The 18504-nt window shown below is 39.9% G+C and overlaps 1 protein-coding gene across 2 annotated transcripts in view; it reads left to right on the top strand.

Annotated features, from left to right (window-relative positions):
• PAK1 (p21 protein (Cdc42/Rac)-activated kinase 1) overlaps positions 1 to 17570 on the top strand; it is a 77958-nt gene extending 60388 nt beyond the window's left edge. For both annotated transcript variants that reach the window (XM_012645732.1, XM_012645733.1), the window contains 5 exons: positions 7234 to 7351; positions 9185 to 9284; positions 10334 to 10530; positions 13411 to 13548; positions 16233 to 17570. In XM_012645732.1, the coding sequence (XP_012501186.1) occupies positions 7234 to 7351; positions 9185 to 9284; positions 10334 to 10530; positions 13411 to 13548; positions 16233 to 16319 (640 nt within the window). In that variant the 3' untranslated portion in view covers positions 16320 to 17570. The remainder of the gene's footprint in view (positions 1 to 7233; positions 7352 to 9184; positions 9285 to 10333; positions 10531 to 13410; positions 13549 to 16232) is intronic.
• Positions 17571 to 18504: the final 934 nt, after the last annotated feature.

Here is an 18504-nt window from a genome sequence, read left to right as displayed (position 1 = left end):
TTTTTAGTAGAGATGGGGTCTTGCTCTTGCTCAGGCTGGTCTCGAACTCCTGAGCTCAAACAATCCGCCCGCCTTGGCCTCGCAGAGTGCTAGGTTTACAGGCGTGAGCCACTGCGCCTGGCCTACCATTTATTTTTTATTCATGCTATATTTGCCTTTGGGGTCTTAGTCATAAATTCTTTTCTTAGGCTGATGTGTAGAAGAGTTTTTCCTATGGTTTCTTCCAGAATTTTTATGGTTTCAGGTTTTACATTTAGGTCTTTAATCCATCTTGAGTTAATTTTTGCATATGGCAAGAGATAGGAATCCTATTTCATTCTTCTGCATGTGGCTATCCCGTTTTCCCATGTTTTGAATAGGGTGTCTTTTACCCAGTGTGTGTTTTTGTCTGCTTTGTCAAAAATTAGTTGGTCATAGCTATATAGTTTTAATTCTGGGTTCTCTCTTCTGTTCCATTATTATTGCTTCAATGTATCTACTTTATATGGGTACCATGCTGTTTTGGTTACTATAGCCTTATAGTATGATTTGAAGTCAGGTAATGTGATATCTCCAGATTTGTTTTTCTTACGATTGCTTTGGCTATTCAGGCTTTTTTTTTTTGTTGTTAGAAATGAAGCTTACGATTATTTTTTCTAGATCTGTGAAATATGATGCTGGTATTTTGATGGGTATTACATTGGATCTGTAATTCACTTTGGGCAGTACAGACATTTTAATGATGTTGATTCTTCCAATCCATGAGCATGGGATGTTTTTCCATTTGTCGGTGTTATCTATGATTTTTTTTATTAGTGTTTCATAGTTCTCCTTGTAGGATCTTTCACCTCTTTGGTTAAGTATATTCCTAGGTATTTTATTTTCTTTGTAGCTATTGTAAGTGATATTGTGTTCTTGATTTGACTCTCACCTTGATTATTACTAATATATAGAAGTGCTACTGATTTGTATATATCAATTTTATAGCCTGAGACTTTCCTTAATTTATTTATCAATTCTAGGAGTCTTTTGGTGGCGTCTATAGGGTTTTCTAGATACAAGATCGTATTGTCAGTAAACAGGGATGGTTTGACCTCCTCTTTCCTGAATTGGATGCCCTTTATTTCTTTCTTTTGTCTGATTGCTCTGGCTAGGACTTCCAGTATTATGTTGAATGGAAGTGGTGACAATGGGCACTCTTGTCTTGTTTCAGTTCTTAGGGGGACTGCTTTCAACTTCTCCCTATTCAGTATGATGTTGGCTATGGGTTTATCATATATAGTTTTTATTATTTTGAGGTATGTCCCTTCTATGCCTAGTTTGTTGAGGGTTTTTATCATGAAGCAACGCTAGATTTTTATCAGATGCCTTTTCTGTATCTATTAAGATGATTATATAGTCTTTGTTTTTGCTTCTTTTTATGTGGTGAATCATATTTATTGATTTACATATGTTGAACCATCCTTACATCCCTGGGATGAAACCCACTTGATCATGGTGAATTATCTTTTTGATGTGATGTTGAATTCAGTTTGCTAGCGTTTTGTTCAGGATTTTTGTGTCTGTGTTCATAAGGAGTATTGGTTTTCCTTTTTTGTTGTGTCCTTTCCTGGCTTTGGTATCAAGGTGATACTGGCTTCATAGAATGTGGCTTCTCAATGTTATGGAACAGTTTCCATAGAGTGGGTACCAGTTCTTTGTAGGTCTGGTAGAATTCAGCTATGAGTCCATCTGGGCCAGGGTTATTTTGGGGGTAGAGATTTTTTTATTACTGTTTCTATCTTGCTACTTGCTATTGGTCTGTTCCAGATTTCTGTTTCTTCCCAATTCAGGCTTGGGAGATTGTGTGTTTCCAAGAATTCATCCATTTCCTCTAAGTTTTCTAGTTTACATGAGTAGAGATTTTCGTAGTAGTTTCAGATGATATTTTGTATTTTTGTGATATCAATTGTAATATCTTTTTCATTTCTCATTGAGCTTATTTGAGTCTTTTCTCATCTATTTCTGGTTAATCTAGCTAGTAATCTATTGATTTTATGTTTTCAAAGAACCAACTTTTTGTTTCATTGATCCTTTGTGTTGTTTTTTTGGTTTCCATATCATTTAGTTCTCGTAGCTTTCTTATTTCTTTTCTTCTGCTAGCTTTGGGTTTGGTTTGTTCTTCTTTTTTAGTTTCTTGAAATATGACATTAGGTTGTTTATTTGCCATCTTTCTGTCTTTTTGATATAAGCATTTAAGGCTATGAGTTTTCCCCTTAGCACCACTTCGACTGTATCCCCTAGATTTTTGGAAGCTTGTGTCACCTTTGTCATTCAGTTTGAAAAATTTTTTTATTTCTGTCTTGATTTTGTCAATAACTCAAGGATCGTCCAGCAGCAGGTTGTTTAATTTCCACATATTTATGTAGTTTTGAGAGTTCCTTTTGGAATTGGTTTCTAGTTTATTCCAGTGTGTTCTGAGAAGATACCTGGTATGATTTCAATTTTTCTAAATTTGCTGACACTTATTATGTTGCTTAACATGACCTATCTTGGAAAATGTCCCATGCGCTGATCAGAAGAATATATATTCTGCAGTTTTGGGTAGAATGTTCTATAAATGTCTGTTAGATTCATTTGTTATGCAGTCCCATTTAAGTCCAGTGTTTCTTTGTTCTTCTGCCCTGATGATCTGTCTAGTTCTGTCAGTGAAGTGTTCAAGTCCTTGGCTATTATGATGTTGCTGTTTCTTTCTTCCCTTAGATCTAGTAGAATTTGCTTTATGGATCTGGGAGCTCCTGTGTTATATACATTTATATTTAGGATTGTTATTTCTTCTCATTGAATTGATCCCTTTATCATTATATAATGACCATTTTGTCTTTTTTTTTTTTTACCATTGTTGATTTAAAGTCTATTTTATCTGATAGGAGAATAGCTACTCCTGCTCACTTTTGATTTCCGTTTGCATGGAATACTTTTTTTCTACCCCTTTACCTTGAGTCTGTAAGAATCTTTGCAAGTTAAATGGGTTTCTTAGAGACAGCATGTATTTGAGTTGTGTTTTTAATCCATTCAGCCAATCTACATCTTTTAAGGGGGGGCATTAAGACTTCATGTTCAATGTTAATATTGATATGTGAAATACTGTTAAGATCATCATTTTGATTGTTACCTAGTTGCTTTGTTCTCTCCCTTGTTTACTGTTTTATAAGAGCTGTGAATTTTAACTTTGGGGTGTTTTAACACTGGGAGGTATCAATTGTTTTGTTCCATGTATAGAACACTTTTAAGCTGTTCTTGTTGGGTCGGTCTACTGGTGACAGACTCCCTTAGTGTTTGCTTATCTGGGAAAGACTTTATTTCTCCTTCATTCATGAAACTTAGTTTTGCAGTATACCATATCCTTGGCTGGCAGTTAGTCTGTTTAAGGACTCTAAAGATAGGACCCTATTCCTTTCTGGCTTGTAAGGTTTCTGTTGAGAAGTCTGCTATTAGTCTGATGGGTTTTGCTTTGTAAGTTACTTGATGTTTTCTCCTCGTGGCTCATAGGAGTTTCTTTTTCATGTTAACTTTGACCAGTCTTGATGACTATATGCCTTTGCGATGCCCTTTTTGCAATGAATCTCCCAGGTGTTGAGCTTCTTATACCTGGATGTCTCAATTTCTAACAAGACCAGGAAAATTTCCTCAATTATTCCCTCAAATAGGTTTTGCAGGCCTTTGCTTTTTGTTCTTCACCCTCAGGGATGCTATGATTCTTATATTTTGCTGTTTTACATAATTCCATATTTGTTGTAGACTTTTTTCATTCCTCTTGATTCTTTGTTCATTATTTTTGACTGACTGGGTTAATTTGAAAGAGTTGTTTTCAAGCTCTGAAATTTTTTCTTCTGTTTAGTCTAGTCTGTTCTTAAAACTTTCCACTGTGTTTTGTTTCCCTAAATGAATTTTTCACTTGCAGAAGTTCTGTTTGGTTTTTTATTTTAATATATCTATCTATTTGGTAAATTTTTTTTTTTTTTTTTTTGAGACAGAGTCTCACTGTGTTGCCTGGGCTAGAGTGCCGTGGAGTCATATTAGCTCACAGCAACCTCAAACTCCTGGGCTCAAGCGATCCTCCTGCCTCAGCCTCCCGAGTAGCTGGGACTACAGGCATATGCCACCATGCCTGGCTAGTTTTTTTTTTTTATATATATTTTTAGTTGTCTGATTAATTTCTTTCTATTTTTTTTAGTAGAGACAGGGTCTCGCTTTTGCTCAGGCTGGTTTCGAACTCCTGAGCTCAAACGATCCACCCGCCTCGGCCTCCCAGAGTGCTAGGATTACAGGCGTGAGCCACCGCGCCCGGCCTATTTGGTAAATTTTTAATTCATTTCCTGAATTATTTTTCTGGTTTCTTTGAGTTGGTTTTCCATTTTCTCTTACATCTCATTGAACTTCCTTACAATCCATATTTGGAATTCTTTATCTGTTATTTCAGTATTTTCATTTTAGTTGGGATCCATTGCTAGAGAGCTAGTATACTCCTTTAGGGGGGTTCCTTTCAGTCTGATTTTTCTTACTTCTCGAGTTCTTTGCTGCTGATTCCTTCTCATCTGGAGCAGCTGTTGCTTCTTGTTTGGGGATTTCTTATTTGGATGGGACTTATTTTTCTCCCCTCACTCTTAAGGGTATGCCGATAGCATGTATTGGGTAAGGATCTTTGGCTTTGCTTGTGGGTACTTTGATGGAGGTCTAGGTTCTATATGGATACCTTGTTTACAGATAGCCTCAATGTGATGGTTTTCTCAATTGCTAGTTATTTGTAGGCTAGTTGTGGTGTACTATGTGCATGGGCAGATCCTCTGTCTCTTGTTGACAAGGGGAGATGGAGGTCTTTCAGATCCCTTCTCTTTCCTCAGCTCTGTGGTTTTCTTAACAGTATGAATTATATTGGGACACCCAGTTTAATCTCTTAAGTCAGCAGGTGTCACTTGTGAGTAAGAGCCAGCCACACCCTATATGATTGAATCAGTAAATGCTCTAATGGGCTGTACAAGTTGTCCTCTCTGCCAGTAGGTGGCACTTGCAGGAAAGAGCCAGCTGCAGTGGTGTTTTCTGGGACCTGTGACTGGCTCTTGTTGATCAGGAGAAGCACGAGTTTGTCCCAGGCAGTGGGTGGTGCCGTAAAGCATAGGTCACTCCTTGTGCTCTATCACAGCCAAGGCAGGTAGAGGAGTGAGGCTGGGCAGGGCTGGGTTGGGTGAGCCTGCTTCACAAAGACAGGCATAAGCTCCCAAGCTGCTGGGGAAAGCCACAGGGAGGGGCTCAAGCGGTCCCACCAAGCCATAAAGTCTGCTCACAGGGGAGGAGCAGTCTGGGTTTCACAGTCTGGCACACGGGAATGGATTTCACTTTTCTCCCTCTTCCCTTGTCCCACGAAGCTCCTTCCAGTGTCTGGCCGCAAACAGCAGACCAAACTAGCTGAGCTCACCAGCAATTGCACTACAAGCTGGGAGCTTCCCTGCCCAGGATCCTGCCCTGGACCGAAAATGCGGCTTTCTTTTAGGGGGAGCGGTGCTCTGCAAGTGTGCTATGGCTTTGACCCACGCCACACTCTCCTTTAGTTCTGCCCAAGTGGGCTCCCTCACCCACCAAGATTAGTTCACAAATCTCCCCTCCAAGCCCCTGAGCAACATGATGGAGTCCTGGGGTTACAGGATCTGGGGTTATGGGCCCGTGTCCTGTCCTCTGATCCCCCAAGTTCAGTCTGTGGCTGTGCCAGGGAGAAGTATGCTGGTCCCAAGTTGCACATGGAGTGGTCAAGCAGGCTTAATCTCCCTCTGCTTCAGGGTATGCCCTGCTATGCTAGAGTAGCCAGGTGGGTAGCACGGAGGAGGGCCAGCAGGCAGGGAGCTCATACCAAGGCACCCCTTGGTCTGCTATAGGTCTTCAAGAGGAAAGGCCTGAGCCCTACTCTCTTTGGAAGCCTCTGTGTTGCAGGTGCACCAACAGAAGGGAAACAGTGGCTCCTGAGAGCTCAAGCTCCGTCGTCCTTAGGGGCACCCATGCTGACTGACATGGGGACTGCTAGGCCTGCATCGGCAGCTGTGGGTGGGGGAGGGGAGGAGGAGGAGAAGAGTTGTAATGGAGGAGATCTGGCACTCTGGTCCCCGTTGTCTGGAGGGGCTCCTCTGGCTTGCTGCACTCTCTTCTGAAGGTGGCCTGCCCTGAAAGTCTGAGCTCTGGGATCACACAGTTCCCCTGGAACCCACCGGCCAATCTGGGCAGGAGTTGGGAAATGTTTGTGTGGGGACCAGTGACAAGAAAACTGAAGGGCTGAGGCTCCCTGGGGAGGACAAAGGCACACAATGGGTAGAAAAACAGTATGGTGCCCGCTACCTCAGCTAGGGTCTGTAGTGAGGGTGAGCAATCCTGAGGGGGATGGTAGCCCAGTGCTCTGTTCTCAAGAAGCTCCCAGTTCACTGGCAGCAGCAGCTTTTGGGCTCATGAGGGTAGAGAAGCTCTCTAACAGTTTGGGAGCCTGTAGTCTGCCGGAGGTGTGAGGGGAGGAAAAACAAACACTCCACTTACCCTTTCCATGGGGCTCCAAATTCCTTGGGGGTTGATTCTGCCGAAATGCTCCTTCTTGTTCTACCCCGTAACTTCTTCCTGTGGAATCCCCAGTAGGTTCTGGCACTTTTCCCTCAGAATTATACCTAGGCTATGCTCTTTTTTTCATCTAAAACTTTTCCTTCTTTCAGAGACAATCTGATGATCTCCCCTCACCTAGAGTCTTGAATAAGGCCCAGTACTTGGTCTCATAGATCTCAGATCTAGTGGAACTCCCAGGGAGGTTTAGTGGCTCTCTCTAGTGTTGGCAACATGAACTCCAAATCCCATCTTTGTCAAATGTGTGTGTGCTCCCTGCTTGGTTGCTTCTAGAGGTGTGGGAATCATGCCAATCTTTCTAATTTTAGGAAGTCTTCATTTGTGTTGTGATGAAATATATAATTTTATTGCACCTTCAACCTAATCATCTTAGTTCTGCCTTTTGGGGTTTCATAGAACATGTATGCTTTGTTTTCTCCAGGAGGATCCATAAGAGATTCAGAGTTAGTGATTCTGTCCCCCAGATTCTGCTTTTCCATAAAGTAAAGAACCTTAGAGTCTTCCAGAGCTGTTGAGATGCAGTTTCACTTTGTGTACATGCTTAGTCTTTGAAACCCAATGCTGTGGCTCCGTGTACTCTAATTGTTCTTTCTTGCCCCTTATCTATCTATACTCCTGCAGTTACCTTGTGGGAGATGAGCTGTGGGTTGTTATGGAATACTTGGCTGGAGGCTCCTTGACAGACGTGGTGACAGAAACCTGCATGGATGAAGGCCAGATTGCAGCTGTGTGCCGTGAGGTAAGAGCAAGGGCCAAGCAGCCTTGAGCAGGAAGCAGCCTCCATATCCCTATACCCTGAAGTTCCACACCCAGGGAGAGCTCAGCTTGAGCTTTGTGGAAGTGGAAGAAATTAGTGCTGACAATCACATCATTCCCATATTATACCTGTGTTTTATAATTTCTATCATCATGATTTGTTCTTTAAAGATAACTTTATTCTACCCATTGTAGAAAAATTAGAAAGCACCAGAAATTACATATTTTAAAAGTCACTCATAATTTCAGTCTTTAAAGATAACTGCTTATGAGCACATTATAATATTTTCCTTTATCTTTTTTATATGGGCATATATTTTAGTCCTATTTTCATTCCACCTTCCTGCTTTATGTGCTGTGAAGGAAATAAAGCATGGCAAGAGGGTAGTGACATAGGAAGATATGGCAGTCAGGGAAGATTTTGCCATAGATTTGAGTAAACTGCTGAATGCTATCAAAAAAAAAAGCAGCCGGGCGTGGTGGCTCACGTGTGTATTCCTAGCACTCTGGGAGACCGAGGCGGGAGGATCGCTTGAGGTCAGGAGTTCGAAACCAGCCTGAACAAGAGTGAGACCCCGTCTCTACTAAAAAAATAGAAAGAAATTAGCTGGACAACTAAACATATATATATATAAAAATTAGCCATGCATGGTGGTGCATGCCTGTAGTCCCAGCTACTCGGGAGGCTGAGGCAGTAGGATTGCTTGAGCCCAGGAGTTTGAGGTTGCTGTGAGCTAGGCTGACGCCATGGCACTCTACTCCGGTCAACAGGGTGAGACTCTGTTTCAAAAAAAAAAAGAAGAGCAGCTCTTACATTTTCAGGGAAAGTCAATTCTGGATATTGGTTTGTTCTTAATTTAGCAATTGGTATGTTCTTAGAAATTAAAATATTAAGTTAGGACAATTTAAATAGTATTTTCCTATTGGTTTACATCTTCAATGTGTTTTCATTGGTAGAAGCTTCTAAAAATTTAGCTTTTGGTTAATGAACTTACTATTGATTTAGTACAAAAGCCAAGATTATCTCATCTGGTCCTCACATTTTACGGATGGAAAAACAATACACCAGAAAGAGTAAGTGATTTGTCCAGAATGATGTAGTCAGGTAGTGGCAGGACCAGGCATTTTAATTGTACCATTTCATTTCTTTGTTACTAATTCTACCTGTTAAGTATTCGTGTTTTCTAAAATTCTTCTCTTTCTCCTATATCCTTTGCTAGTTTCAATCATTCATGTAACTTTAAAAAAAAAAGCTCTTTATCTCTGTATGAAACTTAAGATTCGTAAGTTCAGTTGCCTACTAGACATTTGTCTTCAGATGTTCCATAGGTATATCAAATTCAGTATATCCAAAATAGTACAAAATATCCCCTCACCACAATAAGATTATCCTGCTAACTTACGGCTTCTAATATCACTTCTATATGTCTGCTTTCTCAAACATGACTGTTATTTGTTTTCTTCCGGTTCTATCATTCTAAAGTCTTTTCCATTCTTCTTCGTAGTTCTTTCTGGGCCTCAGGTTCTTTATCAAGGATCTAATGTTTAAAAAAAAAACACCAAAATATACTGGAGGAAGTCTTTTACTTAAAAAAACTATTATAAGGTAAAAGGCAGTATAGAGTGTTAAAAGAATGTTTAGGTAGGAAGACTTGGTTCTAGACCTGGCTGTGCCGCTGATTTGGGGCAAGTCCTTTTATCACTGGAGCCTTATTTCCTTTATCCTAAAATGAAGAGGTTGAATTAGTTTATTTTCTATTAGGTCTTCTGTATAATATGTCCTTTCTTTCTTCCTCTGCCCGCACGACTGCAATAGTGTCTACAGGCTTTGGAGTTTCTGCATTCGAACCAGGTCATTCACAGAGACATCAAGAGTGACAATATTCTGTTGGGAATGGATGGCTCTGTCAAGCTAAGTAAGTAGGAGTCTTCAGTGTCATAGTACTTTTCTCCCTGAGAGGCCCTGTCTCCTGTGAGATGGTAATCATGTGATAGTAACTATGACACTCACCAAGGTGTCTTTGTTATTTCATGAAATATGTCAGCTCTTTATATTCCTCAGTATTAATCGTACAGTATCATTTCATTTTTTCATTGATTTATACATTCAGCAAAAACCAAAAAACTTTGCTGAATGCTTACTCTGTGTTAGGTCCTGTGATGGGCACTGAGTGTACATTTTACTATCTTCAAGGAGTTCTCAATCTAGTATAAGAGACATGAAATGTATAATTAGAATGAAGAGTTTTATGCAATTTCTTTCATTCAATTATTCATATAGCAAACTTTTATTGAACGTCTATTACATGCTGGCTCCTCTGGGGATACAAAGATGTGTAAGAAGACATAGTCCTTGCTGTTCAAAGGCATTCTAATTTAAATAAATTTATAATTGCAATATGATGTGAAAACAACTGCAGGCAGAACATTTTGTTGAATAGTATACCAGTAGTCTAGACAAACAGGCTGTGTCACAGGTGGAAAAACTGTTAGCAGCCCTGGCCTGGGGCACAGGGTAGGAACTAATAAAAGCAGGGCCATGGCTAATCATAAGTGATTTGGGTTTAAATCAGGGACTTGTACCCAGGTAATAAGGCAAGGACTTAGTTGCTAAATTCTGGGGTATGAGAATGATTTTCAAGAGCAAAGTAGAATTGGGTAAGCAATCAAGACCAAAATGGGCAGCTTGAACTTTAATGCCTAGTCCTTCTGGTTTGAGGAGAGGTAGGAGGCCAGAGATGATGTTTCTTATATTCTTCCTGGTTCTCTTCAGGGTCGAATAGGGAATAGACTAGGAGCTAGACATGAAGGTGCCAGTCAAGTGACTTTTGCTTTGGAGAGACAAGGGATTGCAAAGCTGGGAGCCAGGCAGAGCTTGACACCTAGGGGTAGGCACACAGTCAACACTTCCTAGAGTAAGTATATATCCTAAATGTATATTCTTTTTCTAATTTTCCTTTTCTAGCTGATTTTGGATTCTGTGCACAGATAACCCCAGAGCAGAGCAAACGGAGCACCATGGTAGGAACCCCATACTGGATGGCACCGGAGGTTGTGACACGAAAGGCCTATGGGCCCAAGGTTGACATCTGGTCCCTGGGCATCATGGCCATCGAAATGATTGAAGGGGAACCTCCATACCTCAATGAAAACCCTCTGAGAGTGAGTGTTACCAGTCTTATTTCAAGTTATTTGGGCTGTTGTCTCTAGTCCCAGGAAATGGGACTCAGGTTGTTCTCCGTGACTTTCAACCTGGATATCTCTTTTCTGGCTATCCAGGTCACTGTCGAACTTAAAGTATAAATGCTTAGGAAAGGGGAGTTAGAAATCCTTCATTCATTTGTTTACCAATTATCTGAGTTCACATGATGTGCAAGAAAATGTTCTAATGATAATAAAATAAATTAATATGTAGTAACAGATGGTAAGTGCTGTGAAAAAAAAAAGCAGAGTAAGGGATTTAAGCGAATAATGGAGGGAGAAGTGTGCTGTTTTATTTAGAGTAAATGAAACTCTTAAAAGTTATTTCAGCAGAAACGTGAAGGAAGTAAAAGGAGTAAGCCATGAGTTTAATTTCACGCAAGAGTTTTTGAAGTATCAAGGGTATTGATTTGAGAACATACTTGTTGTAACCTGGAGAAAACTAAGGAGGCCAATGTCCCTGAAGTGAGTGAGAAAGGTGGAGAGTAGCAGACAAAGTCAGAGAACTAGCAGAGGACCAGCAGGTAATACTTTGTGGGCCCTTGTGAGAAGCTGGCTTTTATTCTGCAGAGTTGGGAAGTCCTTAGAGAGTTTTGAGCTGAGGAGTAATATGATCTATGTTTTCAATGGACCATTTTGGCTGCTTTTATGGGAAATAGCCTGTGAGAGACTGTTATAGTCGTTCAGATAAGAGCAGTGTCTTGGACTGTATTGGTAGGAGTGGAAGTGAGTAGTGGTTGGACTCAGGACACGTCTTGAAGGAGTAGCTGACGAGATTAATTAGATTTTAGAGAAAGAGGCGTCAACAATCACCACAAGATTTTAGGCCTGAATTGCTGAAAAAATTCAGTTGCCATTTATTAAAATGGTGAAGAACATGGTTAAGTGGGGTAATAAAGATTTCATTTTGAATGTGTTAATTTGAAATGTTTATTAGACATCCAAATGGAGCTGTTAAATAGAGCTGGGCACATGATTCTGGAGTTCAAGGGTAAAAGGTCAGGACTATAAATACATATTTATCGGTAGATAGAATATAGTTGGTATTTAAAATCAGAAGTAAATGAGATCACTCACCTAGGGAGTGAGTGTAGTTAAAAAAAAGATTTGAGTACTGAGCTCTGGGTTACTTTACTGTTTACAGGTTGGAGGAACCCAGCAAATTAGACCAACGAGTGGCCCTCCTAGTCTGAGAATAGAAAAGTGTGTCATGGAGGCCAAGAGAACAGTGCTTCAAGAGGGAGAATGGATTACTATGTCAAATATGATAGGTTGAGTAAGATGAGACTGAGAAATGAATATTGGATTTGCATTGTGGAGGTTATTAATGACCTTGACAATAGTCATCAGTAGAGTGATGAGGCTGAAAGCCCTAATTAGAGTAGATTCATGAGAGTAAGAAAAGAAGACATTGAGATGGCATGTATAAATATTTGTTTTTTCTCTCTTAAAGAAATTCTGCTGTGAAGGGTAATAAAAATGGAGCAATATCTTGACATGAAGCAAGGAAGAGTTTTAAAAAAAAAATGTATGCTAATGGAATGATCTAGTGGAGAGTAGGAAAATGGTCATGTAGAAGAGGGAAGTGACAACTGTAGGAGTGATGTTCTTAAGAAGTTGAGAAGGTGTGTCAAATACTGAAATAAAGAGCATTAGATTAGAGCATGGACAATTTATCCGTTGTAACAGAAGAGGGAAAGCTGAATATATCAGTATAGATGCAAGTAGGTTGGTAATTTTGGTTGCAGGCAAATGTGAAAGTTACTGTGGTTGTACTGTTTTTCTTATTTACTCCAGCCTCCCATCTAGTGCAGGAATTCCCTGTGCACTGTTGCTGGTAGGTGGTCATCTACCCATAAGTACATACTCATGTGACCCTTGGATATCTGATTATTGGAAAATGCTCCATTGTACCAATCTGAAACTACCTTCTTTAGTTTCTACCCTTTGGTCCCAGCTTTGCCCTCTGACTCCACATAACACATTCTTCCCTGTCTTAGAATGGCCATGCAGAGATTGGAAGGTGATGGTTGGTGGGATGTGATAGACATAAGGCTGGAATTAGAGTCAGAGGACATGTGCTTATATGATCCTAGCATGATCCTAGGCATACCTATTTATATTTGTGGACCTTATCAGTGAAATGGGGATGATAATTCTTGCCCTGTTACGCAGAGTTATTGTGGTTATATAATTAGACAGTACTTAAGTAAGTGTTTTGTGAATTAAAGTGCTGAGTGCCTGTAAAGATTTAGTGTTGCTATATTTTTCTTTACCTTTCCCAGGAGATGCTTCATGTTAAGGGATTAGGGAGACAACAGTGAAACAGTTTGCTGCTTAAACATTTATCTTTTTATATTCCTCTCCTGCATATTTCTCTCCTGCTGGAAGAGATCAGTTCTTATATGACTGAGGTGAAGGCACCAGGAATAATTTCTTTCAGCAGCTGGGCGGAGGTTTAACTCATCAGGCTAAATGAATAATAAACCCTTTAGATTTGTAATCAAGAATAATAATAAACCCTTAGGTCTGTAACACCCTTCATAAGTTTACAAAGTGCTTTCCAAATACACTATCTTATTTTATTTTTACATGTGTAGGTGAGATAGGCATTATTTTCATCCCTATTTTATAGATGAGGAAGTTGGAAGTTTAGTGGCTTGCTTTTAACATTTTAATGTTAAATCTAATCCTTGGGTCATATTCTTTCCAGTATATATACACAGCTGCCTCTTTGTATCCTACAGCACAAAGCAGCTGACCTTATTTCTAGAAGGTGTGACTGGGGACCAAGAGAGAACCCCAGTTGGAGCTCACTGTGTTTCCCCATTGTATTGCCAGGCCTTGTACCTCATTGCCACTAATGGGACCCCAGAGCTTCAGAATCCAGAGAAGCTGTCAGCTATCTTCCGGGACTTCCTGAACCGCTGTCTTGAGATGGATGTGGAGAAGAGAGGTTCAGCTAAAGAGCTGCTGCAGGTAACTGTCCCTACACAGGGAAGCACCTAATCTGAAGAATCAATAAACCAAGCTTTTTTCACCTCATTTTTGTCTGTGAGGTACTAGTACATATAGAACTAGGCTTTTCTCCTACCACTTCCCATACTCACTCTATATTCCTAGTTCCCTAACTTTCATCCCTAGGCCTTTGCTAATATTATTCCCTTAGCCTTTTCCTCAGGCTATTAAAGCTCTACACATTCTGCTAGGCTCAACTTAAAATCTTTCTAAACACCTATTAAACATTGCCTGTATCTTTCCTTAGCACTTCTTTGTTCTGCCTGAATTAGTCTGGCAGAGTTTGTTTGAGTCTTGGTGAAAAGCAGTTGTCTGATGCATACGATCTGGGTTCTGCCAAATGTAACCCATTAGTCTCTAGGATCCTTTGGGACTAAAAATCCTCTTTTAACAGGCAAAACAATATAGCATCCCTTTTGCCTTTCTTATGAGTTGTGTTCTGGAAACCCTAGGCATTGGGAAATGTGTATATTCTATGCTAAGCCTGTGATTAGTGAAGATAATCATTCTTAATTAGGTACCAAATTGTAGTTATTGAAAGGTTAGTGCCCTCTAGAGTTTTCTTCCTGCTGTAGTAAGATAACTAATAATAAATACATTATATTGAATCTTTACCACATTTTAGGCACTAAGCACTTTATATATTTTTTTAATCTATTCTTCACAAAAACCCTGTGAATTGTAGCTTCTGTTCTTCTCATTTTTACAGGTGAGGAAACTGAGGCTTCAAGTGTTTAATAACTTTTCCATGATAGCTGATAAGTAGTAGATCCAGGATTTCAACCTGTGTCTGTTTGGCTTTCAAATGTGTATGCTCTTGGCCTCTGCTCTTACAGGCTTAAAGAGTATCAGAACTAGAAGGTCCTTAGGGCTCATCTAGTCTAGTTTGCTCGTTATACAGAGAAGGAAACTAAGGCCTCCCAGTTGGGTGTTGGATCATGCTGCTTTCTCAACTCACAGAGGAGTTGTGGAAACATGTGATCTGAGAAAATTAGTTCTTTAACTTGTTGGTGTATATTGTAAATATTCAAAACCATGACTTTCAGAATCTCAAACAGTGAAGGTTTCACATCTGTTTCTCCTGTGACAACACAATTATGGGCAGAAATATATAGGATGACTTGTTACACTTCATATCTTCATGAGTTAGCCAGGATCTTTTATTCCTTTCACAGTTATAGTAAGTTCTTGTTCTCAGTATCTCTTCATACCCTATCTCTGTCCCAACAGAAGTTGAAGCAACTTTCAGCAAAGATATTCTTGTATGTGAATCTGTGTGTGTGTGTGTGTGTGTGTGTGTGTGTGTGTGTGTTTACAGTATGATTAATCAAGGGAATTATAAGTACGGGAGAAAAATCAGATATTCTTATCATCTGAGTTAAATAGTGATGCTTAGACATCAAATTTGGTTCTCAGTTTCCTGATAGGCAGGGCAGAAAAGGAAATGTGATAGATCCTATATTTCTTATCCAATGGAAGAAACATCCCACATCCTTGAGACACAAAACTTTTTCACTACTAAATGTAAAAAAAAAAAAAAAAAAAAAACGAAAAAAACCAACAAAACATTTTTGAGTTATATAAGGAATTGTTTTCCATAACAGTTTTACTGAAAGTATAGATGCAGTTTTCATATGGTGTTTTCTTCTAAATGATTTTTTTTAAGAGTTAAGGGCCCAAAATACAGCCCAGTGAAAGTGATTTGGGAAAAGATCAAGCTATTGAAATCCTTACTGGATTAACTAGCCTAACTGGATTCAAGGGTAGAGAACAAATTCCTAGGTCAATGCTCCTAAAGTGTAGTATTGCAATATACAATTATACAATATGAACTTGCTTGTGTCTGGCTTTTTCCACTTAACATGTCTGTGGGAATCATCCTGTTATCACTGTAGCAGTTACTTATTCGTTTTTATTGCTGTGTAATTTTCTACATAGTATTATATGAATATAACACTATTCATTTTTCCATTCTCTTGGACGTTTGGGTTCTTTCCAATTATTTTTTGTTTTTTTTTTTTTTTTTGAGAGACAGAATTCATTCCATTGTCCTGAGTAGAGTAACGTGGCATCATCATAGCTCACAGCAACCTCAAACTCCTGGGCTCAAGTGATCCTCCTGCCTCAGCCTCCCAAGTAGCTGGGAGTACAGGCGCATACCCTGATGCCTGGCCGATTTTTCTATTTTTAGTAGAGACAGGGTCTTGCTCTTGCTCAGGCTGGTCTCAAACTCCTGAGCTCAAGCAATCCTCCTGCCTCGGCCTCCTGGAGTGCTAGGATTACAGGCGTCAGCCACCGTGCCTGGCCTCTTTCCAGTAATTGACTATTATAAATAAATCTTTTATGGACATTCTGGCATGTGTCTTTTGGTGGATATACAAACTCATTTTTCTTGTAATTATCCCATATACCTAGGATTGGAATTGCTGTGATGTAAGGTAGGTATATGTTTATCTGTAGGTATATGCTGCCAAACAGTTTTCCAAAGTGGTTTGTTATCTTTTATAGATGTCCCTCAGTTTGGGGATGATCTGAAGCTCTCCAAGCAGCACCTTGTACAAACATGGATGCTCTTATGTTTTGTCATGTTTGCTGAGGAAAATGGTAAATAATCATGTATCTTTTGCTATTTTTCTCCTTTCTAGCATCAGTTCCTAAAGATTGCCAAGCCCCTCTCCAGCCTCACACCACTGATTGCTGCAGCAAAGGAGGCAACCAAGAACAATCACTAAAACCATGCTCATACCAGCCTCATTGTGCCAAGCCTTCCATGAAATAAATGCTCATTTCAGAAATTCCAACCCTTGATGCCCTTTTCTCCTTACCTTGCTTCTCCCATATCCTGATCAAGCACTCTGAAGAATATGATCCTGGGAAACCATGTGTCCAGCATTAAAAGAGAACTGCAACTGGATGCTATTCAGATGATGGCCATTTCTGAATAAGGAATTTCCTTCCAACTTGTGGATAAAAGGGTGGTTTATGATCAAGGGTTTATATGAATGAACACTTACACTTGTATTTCTACATAGCAAAATCACCACCACCCCCAATACCCACACCCAACAATCAATCTTGACTATACAAATTTACAGTTTGATATCATTATCAATTTATAATCAGTTGAGATTTCTTTAATGCCTGTTTTTATGAGGCTGAACTGCCCAAACACCTCATTGTACTTGAAAACTGGAACAGCGTGGGAATGCCATGGGGCATAATCTGCCAAGGACATGAAGAGGCTCAGCTTCCTGGACTGTGACTTTGGTGCAGCTGATCCTGACATGGGAGAACTACCACGTTTTTCTTTGTGTGTGCTTCTAGCAGCTGTTTGGGAGGACCTTGACCCAATAGTGTTCCCCATGCTATTTCTTGTGAAATGGTCTTGGCTATGTAGAAGCTTTTGATTCCCTGCATCCCCTAGGCTGCTGCCCCCATTCTGTCCTTGTTTATAACATTGAGAGGTTTCCTAGGGCACATGCTGAGTGAAAGCAGCATGAGAAGTCAGGAAAAAAAACGAAGCTACTTTTAGAGCAAGGCTGGGAATCAGCACCTGTCCAGCTATGCTTGTGTGATATTTCAAGAACTCTTTTTCCATCTGGGATAAGGAGCTGAAAGATTAACTCAGATCTTCTGCTGGCCTCAATTTTAGGGTCAAAGGAAAGGGTCTGTAAATTAGAGACTACCTGTTAGTTTTGGATGGATTTGGTGGCTTGACATGATACCCTGCCAGCTGTGAGGAGACCCTGTTTTCAAGATGCATGGCCAAGCTCTCTGCCAATGGAAATGCTTACACTGGGTGTTGGGGATGTTTGCTACCTCCTGCTATCTTTGTGGTTTTGGTCCTCCCACTGTGTAGGACCCCTGGCCAGCATTGTGGCTTGTCATGTCAGCCCCATTGACTACCTTGTCATGCTCTGAGGTACCACTGCCTCTGTAGCACAAATTTTTATTTCCTTCAATAAAAGGAGATGAAAATATTCTACCTGGAGTATGCCTGCCTTTCTTCCCTTCCATTCTTTTCTAATTCTTTATATGAAATAATGAATAATGGTTCTTCCTGAACCATTTGAGAGTAAGTTGCAGATAGGATGCCTCTTTACCACTATATACTTCAAGGGGCATTCTCTCTTCTTAACACTCTTATTTTAAAATATAAATTAAGAGAAATGGACCAAAAACATTTGTACTATTTAAAGAATAATCATAAACACACATGTATCCACCAAATCAAAAAATGGAACACTGCTGCATTCCCTTTCTCATTATAGCTTCCACCCCAAGAAGTAACCACTCTCCTGACTTTTCTTGAAATCACTTTTATCACATTCATATGTATTCCAAAACAGAGTTTAGTTCTGCTAGTTTCTGAACTTTAAATAAACATACCATAACAGATATGTTATTTTGTGTTTGTTTAGTCCACTCAAGATTATGTTTTTAAGATGTATGTATATAGTTGTGTATGGCTCTAGTTTACTTATTACTGCTGCTATAATCACTTGAGAGGAAAGTTCTAACTTGTCCAAGACTAATTCCCTGAGGACTGGCCTCCCAAAGGAGTTGGCTTTCTGCAGAGTGCTGTCATAATTGGCTACAGCCAAATGCTTAAGGCATTCGAGCCAGGTAGAATTCTTAAGTGGCTAATCAGGCCACAGTTCTATCACATCATACAGCTACATCTATAAGGCTTGAGCCCCAGCACTGACCATGCCAGAGAAAGGGCTTCTCTAAGATGGCACAGCGGAGCAGGAGGCCAGTGTTCTGTCATGTGGTATTATTATTGGATCCCAGCACCTAATCATACCGAAGGAGCTACTGCTTCCTAGGAATGCAAATTATAATTCCCACAGCTCAACACCTGGAGTCCTCCTGGAGTATGACATCTGGGCCCTACTAAATCTCTTTGTCTTCCCC

The sequence above is a fragment of the Propithecus coquereli genome, unplaced genomic scaffold, assembly GCF_000956105.1.
Source record: "Propithecus coquereli isolate 6110/MARCELLA unplaced genomic scaffold, Pcoq_1.0 Scaffold235, whole genome shotgun sequence".
Classification (NCBI taxonomy): Eukaryota; Metazoa; Chordata; class Mammalia; order Primates; family Indriidae; genus Propithecus; species Propithecus coquereli.
The sequence above is the reverse complement of the archived record's forward strand: the minus strand, read 5'-3'. Positions and strand labels throughout refer to the sequence as shown.